Here is a 22,570-nt window from a genome sequence, read left to right on the forward strand (position 1 = left end):
GAGTTCCAGGAAAGGCATGTGCCACCACCGCCATGCTCTTGCTATGGCTCTAATAGCTCTGACCCCCAGGCAACTTTATTTATTAACATACAATTAAAATCACATTTCAGTATAAATAAAATACCACCATAATAGATTCTGAGTATTAGTGATCTGAGGGCAGTGAGGTATGAGCTGTGTAGACACTATAAAGCCAGTTTCATAAAGTGGAAAGATTCAGGGGGTACTGATGAATGGGTGTGATGTTGCTGACCTCCCCTCAACAGGACACACACACCAATGCTGAGAGTTAAACACTCACGTTTCAAATTTCCACCAAAAGTAAATGTCCTAATATTGATTGATTGTTTTCTCTCTTCCCTCTTAGTCTCTCTTTTAACCTACTGGACCTCTCCCACCGCTGCCCAAGACATCACTCTTGAAGCAGTTCCACTCAATGTTGCTGTAGGGAATGATGTTCTTTTACTTGCCCACAATGTGCTGGATAATGTCTCTCAGTTTTCCTGGTACAAATTAGTCAGTGGTGTGAGGTACATCATAGCCTCCTATTCTGAAGAGAAGAATTCAGTAAAATATGAGAGGGGATACAAACATATTTTGAAAATGCACCTTAATAAATCCCTGCTCATCAAGAATGTTAGTAAGGATGACCCAGGAGACTACGGAGCGGTAGTGGTATTTAAGAACAATACTAATTTGCTTCTACAAGTGAAGTTTCATGTATACCGTAAGTAATTCTCTGCAACTTCTGGGTCATGGGTGGAACTAATCCTACTTCAGGTATACAGCTATCATTCCTGGATGACTTTGTGTCATGGTCCCCACATTGTGATACAAACATTTAGTAAATGACTAACAGTGGAGAAAAACGGCCATAAATCAGGATGCCTCACTTGAATCCACCCACAGAGAAGAAGGGTTGAGGTAACTGAGCTCAGGCATGTTAGATTCTGCCCAGGGTCTTAGATTCTCATCATGAATATGGCTTTGAGAAAGACCCTTCAGGACTCAGGCAGGGATGACTAGGAAACCATGAGAGTCTCACAGAAAGATGCCCCCCAATAGCTTTGCTCAAGAATTCCCTGCCAGACTGGATCAGGAATCCCAAACAGCTTGTAGTCTGGGTTGGAATTTGATCTCCTGTTGGAGCTGACAGAGGACAATGATGGATTGAAGACTGGGAGCCTGCTGACAGTCAGCCTCTGAGAGCCATGTCTGAGGTAGGTCACCTGGGCATCTCCTCCTGAGACTCAGTGTGCTGAGCATATGTGGAAGGTAGGAAAGGCGATCAGCCAGATCTTCTGATGGTCTTCTGAGACCTCCCAGGAAGGTCATGAACCCTAAAGAGATAGAAGGAAAAGTGTACAAATGGCAGCTCTTTGCCTCTGTGGGTCCCGCCTAGGGATTATTTCCTGCAGGCAAACACTAACAGACACTGCTTGGTGGAAGGTAAGGTTGTTGTTCACATTTAAGGTTAACTTGCAGGCATGGCAATGATCATTTACCATGTGTCCTATTATAGGGAAACTGAGACAGGAAACACAGTCACTGAGTCAGGGTCACATAGGTTGTGGATAGCACAAGCTTTCTGTCCACAGCCACATCTCCAGCCTCCACGACAAGGAAATGGTACTAAGTGACCTTCACTCTTCTAGATCATTTCATGGAATCAGGACCCCCTGATTCATGTCAATCAACATCAAACACCTGACAAGAATGGCCCACCTGTGGCCCAGCTGGAACTAAATGTCAGCCAGATCCTGAGCTGTGTGAGATCCCTCACAGGCTGTCAGGTTTCTCAGGGAAGCTCAATTGGAAGACTAATCATAACCTATCTATAGGAAAGCCCTGAATATCAAAGCCTGGGAGGGCTCTGATCTACACTCAGCAGGGGAAGTCATTGTAGCTGCAGGGACCCGAACCTTGTGTCTCAAGGCAGGCAACGGGTCAGTGAGGGCCAGAAGATAAAATGAGGTCTCTGATTCCAAGTCTTGAGTCTGACCATCACAAAACACTGCAGTTCAGTTCATTCATGAGAAAGTCTTTTCTTCTCCCATACACAGCACAGGAGTCCCCATTATCTCTGAGCATACTGCCACTCCATCTACCTGTAATTTGCTTCCTGCCTGATTATTTAAGGATCTGGGTTGGCTGGAAGTTAAGAGACTGTCTCTGGTTGTAAGAGGCCTTTGCAAGAATCAGATGTACCACACAGGGCAATCATCTCTCTGTGGTGAGCACATCACTGCCACCCAAGCCCAGCAGCACAACTGAACATTCCAGTCCCATGGATGGTGAAGACTCAGTAGCATTAATGTGTGAGGCTAAGACTCAAAATACAGCCTACCTGTGGAGGATAAATGGCCAAAGCCTCTCAGAATAGGACAGGCTGAAGCTGTCTGTGGACAACAGGACTCTCACTTTACTCAGTGTTGTGAGGACTGACGCAGGACACTATGAATGTGAACCTGGAACCCAGTGAGGGACTCTGCAAGTGACCCATTCACTCAACATTACTTTAAATATTTTCTGTTTCATCCTGGCCCCAACTGCCTAAATACAGAAGGCTAGAGCTACTATACTCAGTCCCAATCCCCTTAGGTTCATGACATAGACCTAATATACAGATACCTAGGCTGCCAGGGCATCCTGGCCCAGCCCAAGCAAATGTAGACAGGCTGAACACTGATCTTAAATGGGCTCCAGGGACTTCTGCCTAGAGAGGCTCAGGGTAATGGAGACAGGGGACATGTTAGACTCATTCCCAGTGCACACACGAGTGTGCAGTGGGGGTATTTGTGTGTTGTGCTTTAGATAGATCAGGGCTTGTGCATGCTGAATGAGTACTCTTCTGCTAATATGCACCCCAGCTCTGTGTAAGCCCTGCTCAAATAATGTTAAAGCACAGCTCAAAGAGTTACTATGTCCTTCTACAAACCAGGATTTCCCCTTCCCTCTGCTGACATCACATGTGACTTTATTGTTTGCTCCACATGATTCAGATGTCCTGAGAATATCCCCCTCAAATATTCATCTCCATTGATGGACAAACCTCACATCTCCTGTCACACAGATGCTAACCCACCTGCACAGTACTCTTGGTTTGTCAATGGGAAGCTCAAATCATCCTCCCAAGAGCTCTATATTCCCAATATCAATACTAATAATAGTGGATCTTATACCTGCCTGATCTATAACTGTCACGGTCCTCAGTAAGACCACAGTCAAGAACATTATAGCCCTGAGTAAGTGGATCTTTGAAATATCAGCACTGGGTTTGGAGTGGAGTTTCTTAGTTTTCTGGGAAGGTGAAGAAGCATTTAATTTCCAGCCCATGTCTATGGGAGCAAGCAAAACTCAGTCTTCCCCCAAGCCTCCTGTTCCATCCCTATGTCTTATGGCCTCCTGGTTCTCTGGTTTCTGGTGGATAGGGATGGAGCTTGCAATGTGAGGAGGAGGTTCTCCTAGCCTTTAAAGCCTTTGGTTGTATAAGGGACTTTCCATGGTTAGGAGAGCCTCAAGGTCAAGATTTTTCCTATGCCCAACACAAGCTTTCCTGTCCCCTCCACTTTCATTTTATGAGCTCCATGACCTACAAGGAACACCCAGGACTTTCAACTGTGCTCACTTTCTTATTCTCCCAATTGGAGGAGAATATTCCCCACAGATGGGGACTAAACCTCTGCTTACTTGTCTGCTCCTGTCTCATGGGTGGGGTGGCTAGCTCAGCTCTGACTCCATGGAATGGTAAGAGTGGGTAGAGAATGTGCCTGGGAGCCCTGTTCTGAGAGTTGATGATGTTCTTTTGCTTACACTTCTCTAAGTTGTAAAACCAAATGTTGCCTGAGTGTGTTGGCACAAACCTTTGATGCCAGCACTTAGTAGGGAGAGGCAGGTAGATAGTGTGTGTTGAAGGCCAGCCTGGTCTACATAGCAAGTTTCAAGCAAGATAGGACTGTACAATGAGACAAGGTATCAAAAATATCAGTACTGGTGATTAGAATGTCAGGCTATTTTTATCATCAAAATTTGGGAAACTTTGTCAATTTTTTGTTGATTCAATCTGGATGGTTATACAGCTATTCGGTTTTGTTTCTTTCACAATTATATCTGTAAAGAATCCATGTTTGTAGGAATTTGTCCATTGCAACTAGGTCACCCAACAGTTAGCATATAACTACTGAGTGCTCTTGAAATTCTTAATATTCTTGAGAATGGATGGTGAGGTCTCTAATTATATTAATATCCATCTGATTTTTTCAAAGTTAATCTGAAAAAAGGTTGCTAATGTTGTTAATCAAATTTGAAGAACCTTTTGGTACATCTGCTTTCTTTGCAGTTACTCTAGTCTCTGTTTTGGTTATCTTCATCCTAATCTTTAGTTTTCTCCTTCTAATAGGATGGGGGAACTATTAGGGGAAATGGTCTCATTATAAAACCCAGACTTGCCTCAAATACACCACTCTCCTGCCTCGGCCTCTGATGCTAGGATGCTGGGTTATATCACATCCTTCACTTGCTTCCTAGTACTTTGTAAAGCCTTAATATAATAATCAAGTAAGCTTTTTGGCAAAATACCACACACAGAGAAAGAAAAAAATATTGCTGCAATTATTCCTACCACTAACTTTAGCCTTGAAGCCAGCTAGCCAGGTTTATCTCTGATTAACCATACAAATTTAAGTAATTTTTGAAAACCACTTTAAGTTCCAGTTTTTCATCATCTGAATGGAAATAATTTGTATGTGACAGACTCATCATATAGATGAAACCATATAAAAATACAGGCCCAGGAACATCATTACTACCATACCACCTTGGTCAACATTAGCATTAATATTCACTCTTGAGCTGACTGGTGAAGTTTGAGTCCCAAAGAGTCACAACAAGGAGTAAAGAGGTGAGGCTGGCATTGATAGTAACCGGTGTAGGGAGACATATTTATTCAAAAGGTGAAACCAATGTAATGTGGCTACTAAATAAAACTGGGACAGAAATAAGGAAGGGGGGCACTCTGATGCAAAATTTCAAACCTGGAATTACTAGATTTCATCCTCCAGGATGTGGCCATGATGGGCTGAGACAGGCAAAGTATAGTGGAGGAATATCCTTGTGAAGGTGAGCGTGAGATAGCCCTCAGGACACATGCAGATATGATCTCTCTGGGGGCAGAGAAGGAGGCATGTCTTAGATTGCAGTGCAGTTGTAATAGAGTTTCTTCCAGGTCAAGGCTGAGCTCTTTAGAGTAAAATCCAGAGGGATTTGGGGTATTATAGAGTCTGACTTGCTATCATACCAAACTGCAGAAACCATGGTCTCTGCAGAGGACCTGGTACAATAAGAGTCAATAGACTGGGCCTTCTGTCCCTTAGATCACAGGCACAAGAGACCACTTCTTCATGGTTGCCACAACTGAGACCCTGAGAATAAGATGTAACCATGGAAACACTGGATATTGAACACACAAAGTTGCAATCACCCTGTCTCACATTCCCACAGCTTCTCATGATTGCCTCAATGAAATTGATGGAAATTGAGGCTTGGAAGAAAGGGAGAATTAACCTAGGAACACAGTGAGGTGAAAAGGACACTTGCTAAGATCCTCACACTTCAACTCACCCAATCAGTCTTCTGTCAGCAAGGCTGGAAGGTGTTTATCAGCTGTAGGAGTTTCCTGGTAGAAATTTCCGGGTCACTTATGCATAGTATTGTATTGTCTGCAAATAGGTAAAGTTTGACTTTCTCCTTTCCAATTGTATCACTTTGATCTTCTTTTTGTTGCCTTATTGCTCTATCTAGAACTTCGAGTACTATATTGAGTAAATATGGGGAGAATGGACAGCCTTGTCTTCTTCCTGATTTTTGTGGGATCACTTTGAGTATCTCTCCATTTAATTTGATCGTGGGTGTTGGCTTGCTGTAAATTGCCTTTATTATGTTTAGGAATGTTCCTTGTATTCCTGATCTTACAAGACCTTTGCCATGAGGGGTGTTGGATTTTGTGAAAGGCTTTTCCAGCATCTAATGAGATGATCATATGTTTTTTTTCTTTCAGTTTGTTTATGTGGTGAATTGCATTGACAGATTTTTGTATGTTGAACCATCCTTGCATCTCTGTATGAAGCCTACTTGATCATGGTACATGGATAATTTTATTTTTTGCTGTGCTCTTAAATTTGGTTTGCCAGTTTTTTATTGAGTATTTTTGCATCAATGTTCATGAGGGAGAGTTGTCTCCAATTGTCTTTCTTTGTTGCATCTTTGTGTGGTTTAGGTATCGAGGTGACTGTAGCCTTGTAAAGAGTTTGGCAATGTTCCTTTTGTTTCTATTGTGTGGAACAATTGGAAGAATATTGGTATTAGCTCTGCTTTGAAAATCTGTAAGAATTCTGTGCTCAAATATTCTGGTGGTGGGCTTTTTTGGTTGGGAGATTTTAATGACTGTTTCTTTTTCCTTAAGTGTTATAGGTCTATTTAAATTGTTCATCTGGTCTTGATGCAGTTATGGTATATGGTACCCATCCAGAAAATTGTCCATTTCTTTGAGATTTTCCAATGTTGTGGAGTAGGGTTTGTGAAGAATGACCTAATGATTCTGGATTTCCTCCTTGTTTGTTGTTATGTATCCCTTTTCATTTTCGATCTTGTTTATTTGGATGCTCTGTCTGTCCCTTTTGGTTAGTTTGTGCAGGGGCTTGTCATGTTGATTTTCTCAAAGAAACAACTCTTTGTTTCTTTGATTCTTTGTATTGTTCTATATGTTTCTATTTTTATTGATTTCAGCCCTCAATTTGATTATTTGCAGGCATCTATTCCTCGGGGTGAGTTTGCTACTATTCGTTTTAGAGCTTTCAGGTGTTCTGTTAAATTGCTAATGTGAGATTTCTCCAACTTCTTTATGTGGGCATTCAGTGCTATGAATTTTCCTCCTAATACCACTTTTATAGTGTCCCATAAGTTTAGGTAAGTTGTAGATTTTCATTGAATTCTAGGAAGTCTTTAATTCTTTCTTTCCTCCTTGACCCATTGGTGATTAGGTTTCGCATTATTCAGTTTCCTTGAGACTGTAGACCCTAATTTTTGTTTTTGTTGAAATCTAACTTGAAGCCATGGCAGTCAAAAAATAGAGAAGGTTATTTTCAAATATTAAGGATCCACCTTAATAATATTCTTCCCATGGGCCAGAAGAGAAGCTATGAACAGTGACTATTATTTTTAAAAAAGGAATCTGAGGAAACCATGCTCTTTCTTTGTCTGTCAACTTTATTCCACTGGGACACAATCCTGTCTACAGAGGTACAGTTCTATTCTCCTGCCTAGCTCCTTTTACCTGATTTCTCTCTATGTTTATCTACTGTCCCCTCTAAGGTCTATCTTATTTCTCTCATCTTAATTCTGGTTCATCAGGGCCTTCCCATCTCGGCCTTACTCATCTAGCAATTATCTCTCTGGATCTTCCTCATCTTCCATCTTGTCCTCAAGTTCTCCCCTCAAAATCTTCCTCTAAGTCTCCTTATAACTAACAGTTTCCAAGTATCTGTGGTATTCAGTTATAAACCCAAGCAATAGCAATCCTCAGCCAGAGCAAGTCATCAGGCTTGAATTCATACAGGGTTATAAAGGCAGGTAAGAATTTTCCTCAAGGAGTGAGTATCAGGCTTTCTTTTACAACGCAAAAGGGAATGGTAAAAGAAGAGGTCAACTGAGAGCTAAGGATTGATTACTATATCAAGAAAAGGGGATTAATGTGCTCAGTCTACATTTCTAGAAGTGGTTAGGTAAGAAGTTAGGAGTCTATAATGTTAGTGAGGTTGTATAAGAAAAGAGGGTCTCTGCTTAAATTGCACAAGAAATGAAGCTATCCTCCTGACCTCGGAGACAGGTGTTGTTTCTATAAGGTTGTTACCTTAGTTCAGGAGATCGTTTTGCCTCAGATGCTTGATAGGTATTTTAGACAAAAACGTTGTTAGGAGTTCTTGGACGCACACATAGCATACAAGAAAATCATGTAGGAACCAGCTAATATATATACAAAAGCTAAACTATCGCCAAGACTTCTTAAGCCATGACTTGACCTTTAGAAATTTCCCTGACATTTCCAAGTAGTAGCTTTTGGAATAGTAGCTGAATTCCATTATGGCTTGCAGCAGTTGTTTTCGTTTATTGGGAAAAAGGAGAAAGTTTAATTCTCTCTAGGTTATTGAAAAACATGAAAAAATTTAAATTTGTAGATGACTTGAAAAATGAAAAATTATTCTTAATTATTATTTATAATCAGTAATATATGTAGATGGCAAGCTGAGATTTAGTTTAGCCATCTAATAGGTGTAGTTGTATATGATCAGAATATCTCTGTCCCAAGAATGTAGCAGAGGATTACCATAAAAATCTATCATTAGCTAGTATAACATAATATGGTCAAATGTGTCTAAATACTGTAACTGTGACTTATCAAAAAATTATTAGTTTGGAACATACCTCTATTAATCTCTGATTAGTGGTATTAATTTGGTTAAACTCTATTTTAAAGAGGCATTGTTAGATAAGGAGTTACTTGAGTTAGTCGTGAGCACCTGTGGGAACAAGGCTGCAGTTAAAACTGACCTAATAATTTAAATTTGTAATCAAGGCAATATTGATCCATTTTGCTATGGGAGGACTGTGATAATCTGTGTCAGGATATACATAGCAAGACTTCTAAACAGAACAATGTCAGAAGTACTTGAGAAAATCTGATAGGATTTACATTTCAGGATCATGGGCAGAATTTATACAATTAGTAATAGAGTGTTTTTAAACTCCCCTGGGCTGGGGAGTTTAGCACTGAATGAGGGTAAGTCACCACGGGGCTATAGAAGTCATTCATGGTTACTTCCTGCTGATATGGATCTGAAGCTGAGGGTCTTGAAGGCTGGAATGCAGTGGGAACCCAGGAAGAGCAGGCTATATAAGACATGGGAAGCAGGATTTTCTGTCTCATGTGCTAGAGGGCATGATGCAGGGCTGAGCTGGACAGCACATCCATGTGGGCTGGAGGATGGAGGATGGGGTGCAGACCTGCAGCTAGACAGCATGTCTGTGATCCAGAGGATGACAACGTGTAACCCTTTAAATTATCAGAATTACTGCTGGAAACAAGTACATGTACTAGAACATGCATTTCATGAGTTTTAAGGAGGAAACTTTTTCTCTTACCTATAGAATATCAAATGCATGGTTTCAGCAGATGAGAGAAGTGATATAGGGCAGCAAGAGAGGGCAAGATCCACTTTCCCAGAGAAGAAAATCAAAATTTGTAAGTGGAAGACATAAACTGTAGTCAGGTTGCATTCCTCCTGGTCCTTCTTGGCTTGAGAGCTTTGGTGAATTTTGATCTTCTGAAGCTTATAAGAACCTTTTTAAAAGACAAAATCTTTAGACCTATTAGCAATATGATAACAGTGGTGATTTGTCAGAGCAAAATTGTGTTTCAACAAAACAGCAGGATAGTCAGAGAATGAAATCTGAAAAGTTTCATTTATAATATATCTCAAGTCTCGATTATCTTTTGATCAAAATTAATAAAAATTCATTTAGGACTTTCATTATTTCAGGGTTAGAATGCAAACTGAAAGTGAAATGTTAACAATATTTAGGATGAGGAGGTATGATGAAGAAGCAACTCATAAGTCTGTGACAATTATATTTTGAATTCTCACTGTGGCTGTGGGAGATGGCAAGCCAGGCTGTGAAGCTCCCCTTGGTTCCCAAAAAGTTCATTTAATTTTTAAAGGTCTTGTAACAGTCTGTAAGCCTGATTTTTTTCTAATCAACAAATATTGGGGTGACTCAAGGGCTGGTGGGGGGCTTTATATGCCCTATTTGTAAGCTTGCCCTCCACCAGACAAATAGCTGCTACAATTCTCTCAGCATTCGAAGTCCATTGTTTAACCCAGATAGGAGCATCAGATTTCCATGTAGTGGGGTCAGCAGTCAACAGTGGCCCCTAAGATAAATTTTGATACCATAAACCATGTCTGTCATTTATAATTTCTAGAATAATGGACTCAGTTATGCCTTTGGTTTGTTTACACAAGTTCTTTTAACTTTAACAACCATCTATAGCATTTGAGCTGATAATATTCCATAGCAGAGATTAATGATACACAAATTAACTGCAGCATGTCTCTTCCCCACAGAGTGTTAGGTATAAAGGGGATTCCTCTGGGTACAATAGGCTTTAATTTTATCTATCTGGTCATTTTAATATTTCTGAGATTTTGGTTACAATATTAGCTTGACCTAGACCTGTAACAGGTGAAGGAGTAATAATTATCTTAAGTACTTGGCCAATCATTTTCTAAAATATAAGAAATTTCTATGCTTATGTCTAGCAAGTCAATTATTTTCTTTCCCTGTCTTTTAAGGATTTAGTTGGTCCATAATATTCAGTTTCCTGAACCCAGAAAGCAATAACACTAGAATCCAAATTGGCATCTCTATTAGTCACTGCACTGTAGAATCTGAAATGTCTTTTGTAGGAGGTTTACAACAATCATAATTTCCCCAGTAAACTCAGGATCAATCATTCTTGGGAAAATTATTATACTTTGTACAGTGGAGGAACTATGGCCTATTATTAGCCTGAGTATCACTTCTGTTGGACGTCTATATACTACCATATTAATGCCAACATAAGTGTATTTTTAAAGCCTATTATCTCAGATTTCAATAAAAACTTTATCCATAGATCTAACTTAGGCATACATTCTCAATATCTCCAGGTTATTTACTGAGACTTGAGTACCATTCATACTATACCTAGATGTTTATATGTTATATTTATCTATCCCAATAACTGGCAATTCATATATCATATTATTTAACTTTCCTAAATGGTCTCTGTATCTAAACTTTCATACCCTTATCAAAACTTTACATCAAACATCATATATGTATTTCATTAGTCAGGGGACATAGGAGACTGATTATTGAGAACAGCCAATATAAAGTGAATTTCTTTTAATGAGGGAAAAGTAAAAGCTTATTCTGAAATCTGTTTGGTGAGATATCTTTTATTCAAAATTGGATAGCAAAGCCTATTATCTTCAGACATGGTAAATGGAAATATTATCTAAATGATCTCAAAGTGTAATTTGGGCTAAATTCTGGGAGTAAGAGGCATGGAATAGTTAAAAGTGGGAAGCTTAAATTTTTTTAATGTCATGGGTGAAGTAAGGAATTTATTGTGTTAATATTCAGCATATTTATCATGTTTCTAAACATAGTTTTGTATAGAGAATTTGATGATTTATCAGATGATTAAGCTTTAACTTGTATCCTAATAACTATCTTTAATAGCTTATAATTTATATATGATTATCCTTAAGAATGTATAGTTTAGGTTGGCCAATCATGTGTATTTTTAGAACGACTGCTGGTGTTACACAAATTTTGGTTTTTTGGTTGTGAAACAGGGTCTCGCTATATACTCCTGCTGGCCAGCCTATAATTCCTAGAGTAGTGAAATCGAAGGTGTGCACCACCATGCCTGGCCCCTAAGCATTTCTTTTTTCTTTTTTACATTTTTGGTTTTTTTGACATAGGGTTTCTCTGTGTATCCCTGTTTGTCTTGGAACTCACTTTGTAGACCAGTCTGGCATGGAACTCACAGAGATCCACCTGCCTCTGCCTTCTGAGTGCTGGGTTTAATGTCATGTGCCACTAAGCATCACTCCATTGCATTTCTCTTCTTCTTCTTCTTTTTTTAATTGAAGTATTTTTTGAAATAGGGTTTCTCTGTGTAGTATTGGTGCCAGTCCTGGATTTCACTCTGTCAAACAGGCTGGCCATGAACTCTCAGAAATCTGCCTGCCTCTGCCACCCAAGTGCTGGGATTAAAGTCATGCGCCACCACCTCCGGCTCCCATAGTTTTCAGTTACTGTGGTGAAATGCCACAACCCAAACTTACTTGGCAGTTAGGGGTTTATTTGGCTTAAATGTCTTGATCAGGGTCTGTCATTGAGGGAAGTGCAGGCAAGAACCATGGGGAAAGCTTCCTGGCTTGCTCCCACAACTTGCTCAGCTACTTTTCTTACAGAGCCCATAAGAAAGGGGCTATCTGCAAGGGGATAGCACCAGGTCCTCCTCCACCAAACAGTAATTAAGAAAATACCTTGCTGGCCATTGTGGTGGAGGTGATTCCTCAACTGAGGTTTTCTCTTCCCATGTCATTTTAGCCTGTCAAATAGACAAAAACTAAGCAGCATATCTTTATGGTCATCTGTTCCTCTCTCTTTCAAAGAAATGTCAGGTCTTTTCCTTCTCTTTGGATTGAGCTGCTTGTGGTTTTTATTGTTACTATTGTTGAACTGTGAGAGTTCTTTATATATTTTGGCCCATGTTCAGATGTACAAAACATAACATTCTCTGGCACTTGAAAATGATCTCTCCACTTTCTTGATCCATGGTTTATTACTTGTTAATAGTGCTTTCAGTTACCTTCAAATTGTAAGTAGTCTTGAGAAAGAGTGTGATCTTTGATGTCTGTGTACAAGACAGAATAATTAGGTCAACTATTTAACACCCAATACAATTTTATTTCCCATGTGTTATGGTGAGACATTGGAAATTTGTCTTGGCTACTCTGAAATATGCATGGCCATTGACTACAATTCTCTATGGGTTATTACTAACCTGCTCCTCTTTCCTATGTGTAATTTACATCATGTTACTGAAGCTCCTTGGTGTTTCTTTCCCACAATCTGTTTAGCCTCATTTTATATTTATTTATTTATTTATTTATTTATTTATATTTATTATGCAGTGTTCTGCATGCACACCGCAGTTCAGTAATTATTTCCTCTAGGAAAATAGTAATAGACACTGCATGTTGGAAGGTCAGATCATTGTTCACATTTCAGGTTAACTTGCAGGCCTAACAATGATCATTTACCATGTTTCTTATTATAGGGAATCTTAGACAGAAAACACAGTCATTGAGTCAGGGTCACATAGGCCATCAGTATCACAAGCTATCTGTCCACAACCACATCTCCAGGCCTCCACCATAAAGATTTACTAGGTGGCCTTAACTCTTCTAGATCATTTTATAGACTCAGGATTCTTATACGGCTCCCGGATTCATGTCAATCAACATCAAACACCTGACAAGAATAGTCTACCTGTGACCCAGCATGACCTAAATGTCAGGCAGATCCTAAGCTCTGTGAGATCTCAAACAGGCAGTCAGGTTTCTCAGGGAAGCTCAATGGGAAGGCTAATCATAACCTATCTGTAGGACGGCCCTGAACAGAAAAGGCTGGGAGGGCTCCGGTCTACAAAAAGCAGGAGAGGTCAGTGTAGCTGGAGGGATCTGAACCTTGTGTCTCATGGCAGCAATGGGTCAGTGAGGACCAGAAAATAAAATGAGAACTGTGATTCCAAGTCTTGAGACTGAGCATCACCAAACACTGCAGCCCAGTTCACTCATGAGAAAGTCCTGGCTATTCCAATACACAGCACAGGAGGCCCCATTATCTCTGAGTACTCAGCCACTCCATCTGCCTTTAACTTGGTTCCTGCCTGATTCCTTAAGGATTTGGGTCAGCTGGGAGTTAAGAAACTATCTCTAGTTGTAAGAGGCCTTTGCAAGAACCAGAAGTAAAACACAGGGCAAACATCTCTCTGTGGTCAGCACAGCACTGCTACCCAAGCCCAACATCACAACCAACAATTCCAATCCCTTGGACGGTGATGACTCAGTAGCATTAATGTGTGAGCCTATGACTCAAAATACAGCCTACCTGTGGAGGATAAATGAACAAACCCTCTGAGCAGAGGACAGGCTGAAGCTCTCTAAGGACAACAGGACTCTCACTTTACTCAGTGTTGTGAGGACTGACATAGGTCCCTGTGAATGTGAACCTGGAACCAAGTGAGGGACTCCAAAATTGACCCATTCTCTCTGAACATTACCTGTAAGAATTTTCTGTTTATTTGTGGTCCCAACTGCCTAAATACAGAGGGCTAGAACTACCATGCTTAGTCCCAGTTCTCTTGGGTTCACGAAACAGACCTAATATACAGATACCCTAGGCTGCCAGGGCATCCTGAGCCAGTCCAAGCATATGTGGACAGGCCCACCATTGAGCCTGAATGGACTCCAGGGACTTCTGCCTAGAGAAGCTCAGGGTGATGGAGACAGGGGACATGTCAGACTCGGGGTCAGTGTAAACATGAGCGTGCAATGTTGATGTGTGGGTGTTGTGCTTGAGATAGATCAGGGCTTGTGATGCTGAATGGGTACTCTTCTACTAATCTCTCCAGCTCTGGGTGAAATCTGCTCAATTAGGTTATAGCACAGCTCAAAGAGATACTATGTCCTTCTACAGACCAGGATTTACCCTTCCATCTGCTGACATCACCTGTGGCTTTGTTCTGTTTGCTCCAGATGGTCCAGGTGTCCTGATCGTATTCCCCTCCAATATTTTTTCCATTCAAGGAAAATCCATAAATCTCCTGCCACACAGATGCTAACCCACCCCCACATTCCTCTTGGCCTGTCAATGGAGAAAGCTCATGTAATCCTACCAAGAAGTCTTCATCCACAACACCAATACTAATAATAGCGGTTCCTATTCCTGCCTCATCTATAACGTTTTCCCTGGAGTCAATAGTGAAGAAAATTACAGTTCTTGAGATAGATCAGGGCATGTGATGCTGAATAAGTACTCTTCTACTAATTTCCTCCCCAGCTCTGGGTGAAATCTGCACAATTAGGTTATAGCACAGCTCAAAGAGATACTATGTCCTTCTACAGACCAGGATTTACCCTTCCAGGGTGAAGAAAATTACAGTTCTTAGTAAGTGAAGTGAATCTGAAATATCAGCAGCAAGATTGGATTGAAGTCTTTTGGCTTTCTGGGAAGGTGCAGAAGCATTTAATTTCCAGCCCATGTCTATGGGAACAAGGAAAACTCAGTCTTCCCCCAAGCCTCCTGCTCCATCCCTATGTCTAATGACTTCCTGGTTCTCTGATTTCTGGCTGATAGGGATGGAGCTGCAATGTGAGGAGGAGGTTATCCATGTCTTGGAAAACCTAAGGTTCTGTGAGGGACTTTTCATGGTTAGGAGAATCTCAAGATCAATATTTCTTTCTGTACCTAACACAAGCTTTCCTGTCCCCTCCATTTTCATTTTATGACCCTCATGACCTACAAGGGACACTCAGGCCTTTCAACTCTGCTCACTTCCTTATTCTCCACATTGGATGAGAATATTCCCCACCGATGGTGACAGGAAATCTGCACTCAGGTCTGCTCCTGTCTCAGCTCTGAGTCCATGGAATTTGAAGAATGGTGGAGAAGGTGCCTGGGAGCCCTGTTCTGAGTCAGGGTGAACCATGTCACTGACAGTTGAGGATGCTCTTTTGCTTACTCTCTCAAGGCTCAAAAAATAAATGTCGCCTGAGTGTGGTGGCACACACTTTTGATGCCAGCACTTAGTAGGGAGAGGCAGGTAGCTAATGTGTGTTTAAGGTCAGCCTGGTCTACATAGCAAGTTCCAAGCAAGATAGGACTGTACAGTGAGTATCAAAAATTATCTGTATCAAAAAATATCTGTACTGATGAATAGTGTCAGGCTCTGGTCAGCACTGTGACTATTCACTTACTTCTCTGTAGTATTTAATCCGTATCCATGGGGCAAGAAATACAAATTTTTATACAAACAGAAATTCTTCAGTTGGGGGTTTCTCCCAGTCCTGAGATCTAGCCTTTATCACTGTTAAGATTAGCCCCATGGCATCTTATTTAATTAAAAAGAAACAGAAGGCTGTTTAATAAAAGAGGGGTCTGACTATTCACACTCACAGAAAGTGTGGACAAGAATCCCCACAAATATCATTGGGAAATACATTCCCCCTACAATGAGATTTGTGGACAGGTGGGTTGAAGAGCCTCCCAGTGTGAAATCTACACAGATACCCTGAGTCAGGGTCTCTGTGAGTGATCTTGGTGGGTAAGATTCAGCTCTCTTCTTGCAGACCACATCTTCAACCCAAACATGTGATCTTGCAGAGGACCACTTCATTCTATGGACCTTGGGGGCTGTCTGAGATTTCTGAAGTTGACAGATTCTCATCTGTACCCATCCCTTGTTTATCCACAGATCCAGTGACTACACCCTCCATCCAAGTCAACCAAACCATAGACAAAAATCTGACCTCTGTGTTCCTGAAGTGCCTGTCAATCGACATTAATATCTCCATTCATTGGTTCTTCAAAGGCCAGAGTCTGAGGATCACAAATAGGATGAATCTGACTGAGAACAACAGCACCCTCCAAATAGTCCCTGCCAGGAGGGAGGATTCTGGGGACTATCAGTGTGAAGTATCCAATCCACTCGGTTCCAAGAAAAGTGACCCCATCCAGCTGGACATAATAGGTGAGTGACCTCTGTTTCCCTTTTACTCCATAGTGTTGTAGGTGGAGACAGTTTCTTTATTATCAGAGTGGAGAATGGGTAAAAGTCACAGGGAGAAAAACATTGTTCAAGTTACAAATACAGCCAGCTTGCTGATGGATGCATGTTAATCTCATGATAACACACCAAGCAAGGTCAGCACAGTGCTGCATGCCTTTAACCCCAGCACACCAGAGGCAGAGACAGTTGGACTTTGTGTGTTACCAACAACTATGATTTTTGTAGCCAGTTTCAGGTTAGCCAGAGCTATATAGTGAGACACTACTCAATGAAGACAGAGCATGAAGCAGGAGGCATAGAAGTACAAGGCCACTCAACTGAATGGACCAGGCTCTGCTGACTCCCCATAGGAGACCTTGCCTTGGAGGAGGTGGGAATTGGAGGTAGATTGGAGGAGCACGCTTTGGGGTGGGAGGAGGCAGGACTGGGGAATCTGTGGTTGGTATGTAAAATGAATAGAAAATATCTTAATAAAAAAGAAGTACAAGGCCACTCCAGATTACACAGTGAGACCTGGTCAATAATGACAACAATAGATGACAATATAGCAAATAAAAATACAAAGTGATTAAGAGTTTAGGGTGTGAGTCATACACACACATACCAACCTCAGAATCTAGTAAAATATTCATGTCATTCTACACCCCATACCACACAATCAAAATTAATTTAGATTACTTTTAATATCTAATATGAATACTGCATAGACCCTAGTTTTTTTCTGTAGAGAACAGGACAAAGACTGGAGGAAAAATACATTTTCCATTGTAGACATACTTTTCCAAGTAGGTTGTTTCCAAGGTTTTGATCCACAATTATAAAACCCATAGATAGAAATGACCTGTATTGAGTTTCTTATTAGGCTTGCTTATTTATTCATTTTATATGGGTGTTCCATGCCTAGTGTATGGAGGTCAGATGACAATTTGTGGGGTCCAGTTCTTGGGGACAGGGAATTAACTCAAGTAGATAAGCAAGCCCTTATTCTGCTAAGACATTTCACTGTCCCTCATTGTTTGTGCATTTATATCTATCTGTGTGGGAGTTGGGGCTAGTTACTTGGAGGGAATAGGTCAGGCACTCTTCCCAACTGAGCCATCTTGGTGGCCCATATACTGAGTTCCTTATCCTCATACACCTTGAACAAGACTCATTTTTTCTGATAACTGTTTTTTTTGTGGTGTGTAGCAGTAGTCATAGTAGTAGTAATAGTAGTAGTAGTAGTAGTAGTAGTAGTAGTAGTAGCAGTAGTGTGTGTTTGTGTGTGTGTGTGTGTGTGTGTGTGTGTGTGTGTGTTTGTGTTTGATTCTTAACTATTGAGCTATCTCTCCAGTCCCATAAACAAAATACATGGAGAGATAGCTCAATAGTAAAGAGCTCTAGCAGCTCTTCCCAATGAGAGTGGTTCAATTCCCAGCACCCACATGGCAGCTTAATACTGTCTGTAACTGAAGTTCTAAGGAATTCAACACCCTCTTTTATCCTTCTCATGTAGAAAGTATGTGTGTGGTGTAGAGACATATAAGCATCCAAAGGCCCATGTGATGCATCTGGCATCATAACAAAGACATCATTTGAAATCCAATTTCAAGGTGCTTTCATCCTGTCTCCTAAGAGTCTGATGACTTTCAGCTCTGATGCATTTTAGGTCTTTGATTATTGTATATGACTTGATCATTTGTACATGTTGTTAGGTGAAGTCTTAACTTCATTCTTTTACATGGATATTACATCTTCCCAACATCCCTTGTTTCACTGATTTTTCTTTCAACATTGTATAGTCTTAGCAGCCTGAACCAAACACATCTGGTCAAAGAGGGTCAGATGGACAGCAAGAATGCCTTCCAAGTTCTGTAACTCAATAGGACAACTCTGTTTCACAACAATTAATTCAAAAGAGCCAGCAGAAATGAATGTATTTTAACAAATATAACAAGTGACAGATATGAATTGGTGGTTATGCCAACTGCTCAGATCTGACACACATTATAATATATATGGAAAACTGAGTCACATAAATTCACATATGATTGCTTCAACTAATCTTTAATTTAATCATAGCCAGTGTGCATGCACAGCTCTGGGCTTTCCAATTACATTTCACTGATGTGTATGTTTGCCTTTATGACAGTGGAAGACTATTTTGATTGTTGCAGCTTTGTACTAAAATTATGAAATCTTGTAGGATGTCCTGCAATTTTATTCTTTTATTTCAGGATACTTTTAAGGCCAGGTATGGTGGTGCTTGCCTCTAACCCCAGCTCTTAGGAGCAGAGAGAGACAGGTCCATCTCTGGGAGTTTGAGGCCAGCCTGATATACATAGTTAGTTCCAAAAGAGCTAGAATGGACTTTTCTATTTCTATGGGAAATTTCACTGGTGTTTTGATCTAATGTGCATAGAACTTATAGTTACATTCAAGGATACTGTCATCTATTTAAAAAGAAGTCTGTCAGGTAAGCTGGCTTATGCCTGTAATTCCATCCACTAAAGAAGTTGAGGCAGGAGTACCAAAGGTCTAAAAGTGCCTACACAACCCATTCAAGGCCAGCCTAATTAATTTAGTGACATCCTGTTTCTAAATAAAAATTCAAAGTCAGAGCTTAGAGTACAGCTTAGTGGTAGTGCATTGCTTACCATGCACAAAGCCCTGGGTTCAATCCCAGTACTGCAGAACAACAGTGATAATGAGATTAAGTCTTCCAACCCATCGACCCCAATGGCTGTCATTTATTGTCTTCTTTCATCATCTCTTATTTGGTAGTTTTTTGAGTGCAAGTCTTTTATCTTCTAGGTGGAGTTTATTCTAAGTATTTTATTCTTTTTGGTGCTTTCATAAATAAATACTTTCTTCATTTCCTTTCCAATTGTTCACTGTTACAGCTCGGACTATTGTTCAGGGGCTGAACACTTACCGGGCATGCATAAGGCCCTAGGTTCAAGCTCTACTGCTGCCAGGAAAAATGAAAATAAAAATGTTCATGGTCCATAGTGGTATATAGAAATAAGCTCACTTGTTCTTGTTCATTTCATTAGCCAACCAATTTACTAGTTTTGCTCATTTAGTTGTGAGAACTTTCTGTAGTATGTTAAGGATTTTCTATCAAAAATTTCCTGTCATCTACAGATATCTTTAGCACCTTATAATTAGGCACCTTCATTTCATTGTCTAGCCTAATGACTCTGTGTAGCACTCCTAAGAGTCTCTTGAACAGAAGTGGTCACAGCAGCATCCTGTCTTCTTCCTGATCTTAGAAAGAAAGCTGTCAGTCTCCCCAGTGAATATGCTGCTGGCTGGGGGTTTCCATGTATGGTCTTTGTTACACAAGCTGGACTTCCATCATGTTTCAGTGTTTTTATCATCAAAATTTGGGAAACTGTGTCAATTCTTGTTGATTCAGTCCGAATGGTTTTACAGCTATTCGGTTTTGTTTCTTTCACGATTCCAACTCTAAAGAATCCATGTTTGTAGGAATTTTTCCATTGCAACTAGGCCACCCAACAGTGCTCTTGAAATTCTTCATATTCTTGAGAATGGATGGTGAGGTCTCAAATTATATTAATATCCATCTGATTTTTTCAAATTTAATCTGAGAAAAGGTTGCTAATGTTGTTAATCAAATTTGAAGAACCAAATTTTGGTGCATATGATTTCTTTGCAGATAGTATAGACTCTGTTTTGTTCAACTTCATCCTCATCTTTAGTTTTCTCCTTCTAATAGGATTGGGGAACTATTTGGGGATGTTGTCTCATTATAAAACCCAGACTTGCCTCAAATTCACCATTCTCCTGCCTCAGCCTCTGATGCTAGGATGCTGGGTTATATTACAATCTTCACTTGCTTCCTAGTACTTTGTAAAGCCTTAATATAATAATCAAGTAACCTTTTGGCAAAATACCACACACAGAGAAAGAAAAAAATATTGCTGCAATTACTCCTACCACTATCTTTAGCCTTGAAGCCAGCTAGCCAGGTTTATCTCTGATTAACCATAAAAATTTAAGTAATTTTTGAAAACCACTTTAAGCTCCAGTTTTTCATCATCTGAATGGAAATAATTTATATGTGACAGACTCATCATATAGATGAAACCATATAAAAATACAGGCCCAGGCACATCATTACTACCATACCACATTGGTCAACATTAGCATTAATATTCACTCTTGAGCAGACTGGTGAAGTTTGTGTCCCAAAGAGTCACAACAAGGAGGAAAGAGGTGAGGCTGGCATTGATAGTAAAGGGTGTAGGGAGACATATTTATCCAAAAGGTGAAACCAATATAACGTGGCTACTAAATAAAAATGGGACAGAAATAAGAAAGGGGGGACACTCTGATGTAAAATTTCAAACCTGGAATTTTACTAGATTTTATCCTCCAGGATGTGGCCATGATGGGCTAAGACAGGCAAAGTATAGTGGAGGAATATCCTTGTGAAGGTGCACCTGAGATAGCCCTCAGGACACATGCAGATATGATCTCTCTGAGGGCAGAGAAGGAGGCATGTCTTAGATTGCAGTGCAGTTGTAATAGAGTTTCTTCCATGTCAAGGCTGAGTTCCCTAAAGTAACAACCAAAGGGATTTGGGGCATTACAGAGTCTGACTTGCAATCATACCAAACTGCAGAAACCATGGTCTCTGTAGAGGACCTGGTACAATAAGAGTCAATAGACTGGGCCTTCTGTCCCTTAGATCACAGGCACAAGAGACCACTTCTTCATGGTTGCCACAACTGAGACCCTGAGAATAAGATGTAGCCATGGAAACACTGGATATTGAACACACAAATTTGCAATCACCTTGTCTCACATTCCGACAGCTTCTCGTGATTGCCTCAATGAAATTGATGGAAATCAAGGCTTGGAAGAAAGGGAGAATTAACCTAGGAACACAGTGAGGTGAAAAGGACACTTGCTAAGATCCTCACACTTCAACTCACCCAATCAGTCTTCTGCCAGCAATGCTGGAAAGTGTTTATCAGCTGTAGGAGTTTCCTGGTAGATATTTCCAGGTCACTTATGCATAGTATTCGTATTGTCTGCAAATAGGTAAAGTTTGACATCCTCCTTTCCAATTGTATCACTTTGATCTTCTTTTTGTTGCCTTATTGCTCTATCTAGAACTTCGAGTACTATATTGAGTAAATATGGGCGAGTGGACAGCCTTGTCTTTTTCCTGATTTTTTTGTGATCACTTTGAGTATCTCTCCATTTAATTTGATCCTGGGTGTTGGCTTGCTGTAAATTGCCTTTATTTTGTTTAGAAATGTTCCTTGTATTCCTGATCTTTTCAAAACCTTTGCCATGAGGGGTGTAGGATTTTCTGAAAGGCTTTTCCAGCATCTAATAAGATGATCATATGGTTTTTATCTTTCAGTTTGTTTATGTGGTGAATTACATTGACAGATTTTTGTGTGTTGAACCATCCTTGCATCTCTGATGAAGCCTACTTAATCATGGCACATGGATAATTTTTTTTTTTTTTGCTGTGCTCTTAAATTTGGTTTGCTAGTATTTTATTGAGTATTTTTGCATCAATGTTCATGAGGGAGAGTGGTCTGCAATTGTCTTTCTTTGTTGCATCTTTGTGTGGTTTAGGTATGGGGTGACTCTAGCCTTGTAAAAACAGTTTGTCAATGTTCCTTCTGTTTCTATTGTGTAGAACAATTTGAAGAATATTAGTATTAGCTCTGCTTTGAAAATCTGTAAGAATTCTGTGCTGAAACCATCTGGTGGTCGGCTTTTTTGGTTGGGAGATTTTAATGACTGTTTCTTTTTCCTTAAGTGTTATAGGTCTATTTAAATTGTTCATCTGGTCTTGATGCAATTTTGGTATATGGTACCCATCCAGAAAATTGTCCATTTCTTTGAGATTTTCCAATGTTGTGGAGTAGGGTTTGTGAAGAATGACCTAATGACTCTCTGGATTTCCTCCTTGTTTGTTGTTATGTATCCCTTTTCATTTTCGATCTTGTTTATTTGGATGCTCTGTCTGTCCCTTTTGGTTAGTATGTGCAGGGGCTTGTCATGTTGATTTTCTCAAAGAAACAACTCTTTGTTTCTTTGATTCTTTGTATTGTTCTATATGTTTCTATTTTTATT

General features: G+C 40.1%; 1 protein-coding gene and 1 pseudogene across 4 annotated transcripts in view; both read left to right on the top strand.

The window, feature by feature from the left end:
• LOC143273523 (cell adhesion molecule CEACAM1-like) overlaps positions 1-22,570 on the top strand; it is a 72,620-nt gene that overhangs the window by 1,085 nt on the left and 48,965 nt on the right. For 3 of the 4 annotated variants that reach the window (XM_076573602.1, XM_076573606.1, XM_076573608.1), the window contains exons 2-3: positions 368-727; positions 16,151-16,426. In XM_076573602.1, coding sequence (XP_076429717.1) covers positions 368-727; positions 16,151-16,426 — 636 coding nt within the window. The remainder of the gene's footprint in view (positions 1-367; positions 728-16,150; positions 16,427-22,570) is intronic. The other variant, XM_076573612.1, reaches the window with a different exon arrangement.
• LOC143270991 (cell adhesion molecule CEACAM1-like) lies at positions 1,212-6,300 on the top strand (annotated as a pseudogene).

This window comes from Peromyscus maniculatus, chromosome 1, assembly GCF_049852395.1.
Source record: "Peromyscus maniculatus bairdii isolate BWxNUB_F1_BW_parent chromosome 1, HU_Pman_BW_mat_3.1, whole genome shotgun sequence".
NCBI classification, from domain to species: Eukaryota; Metazoa; Chordata; class Mammalia; order Rodentia; family Cricetidae; genus Peromyscus; species Peromyscus maniculatus.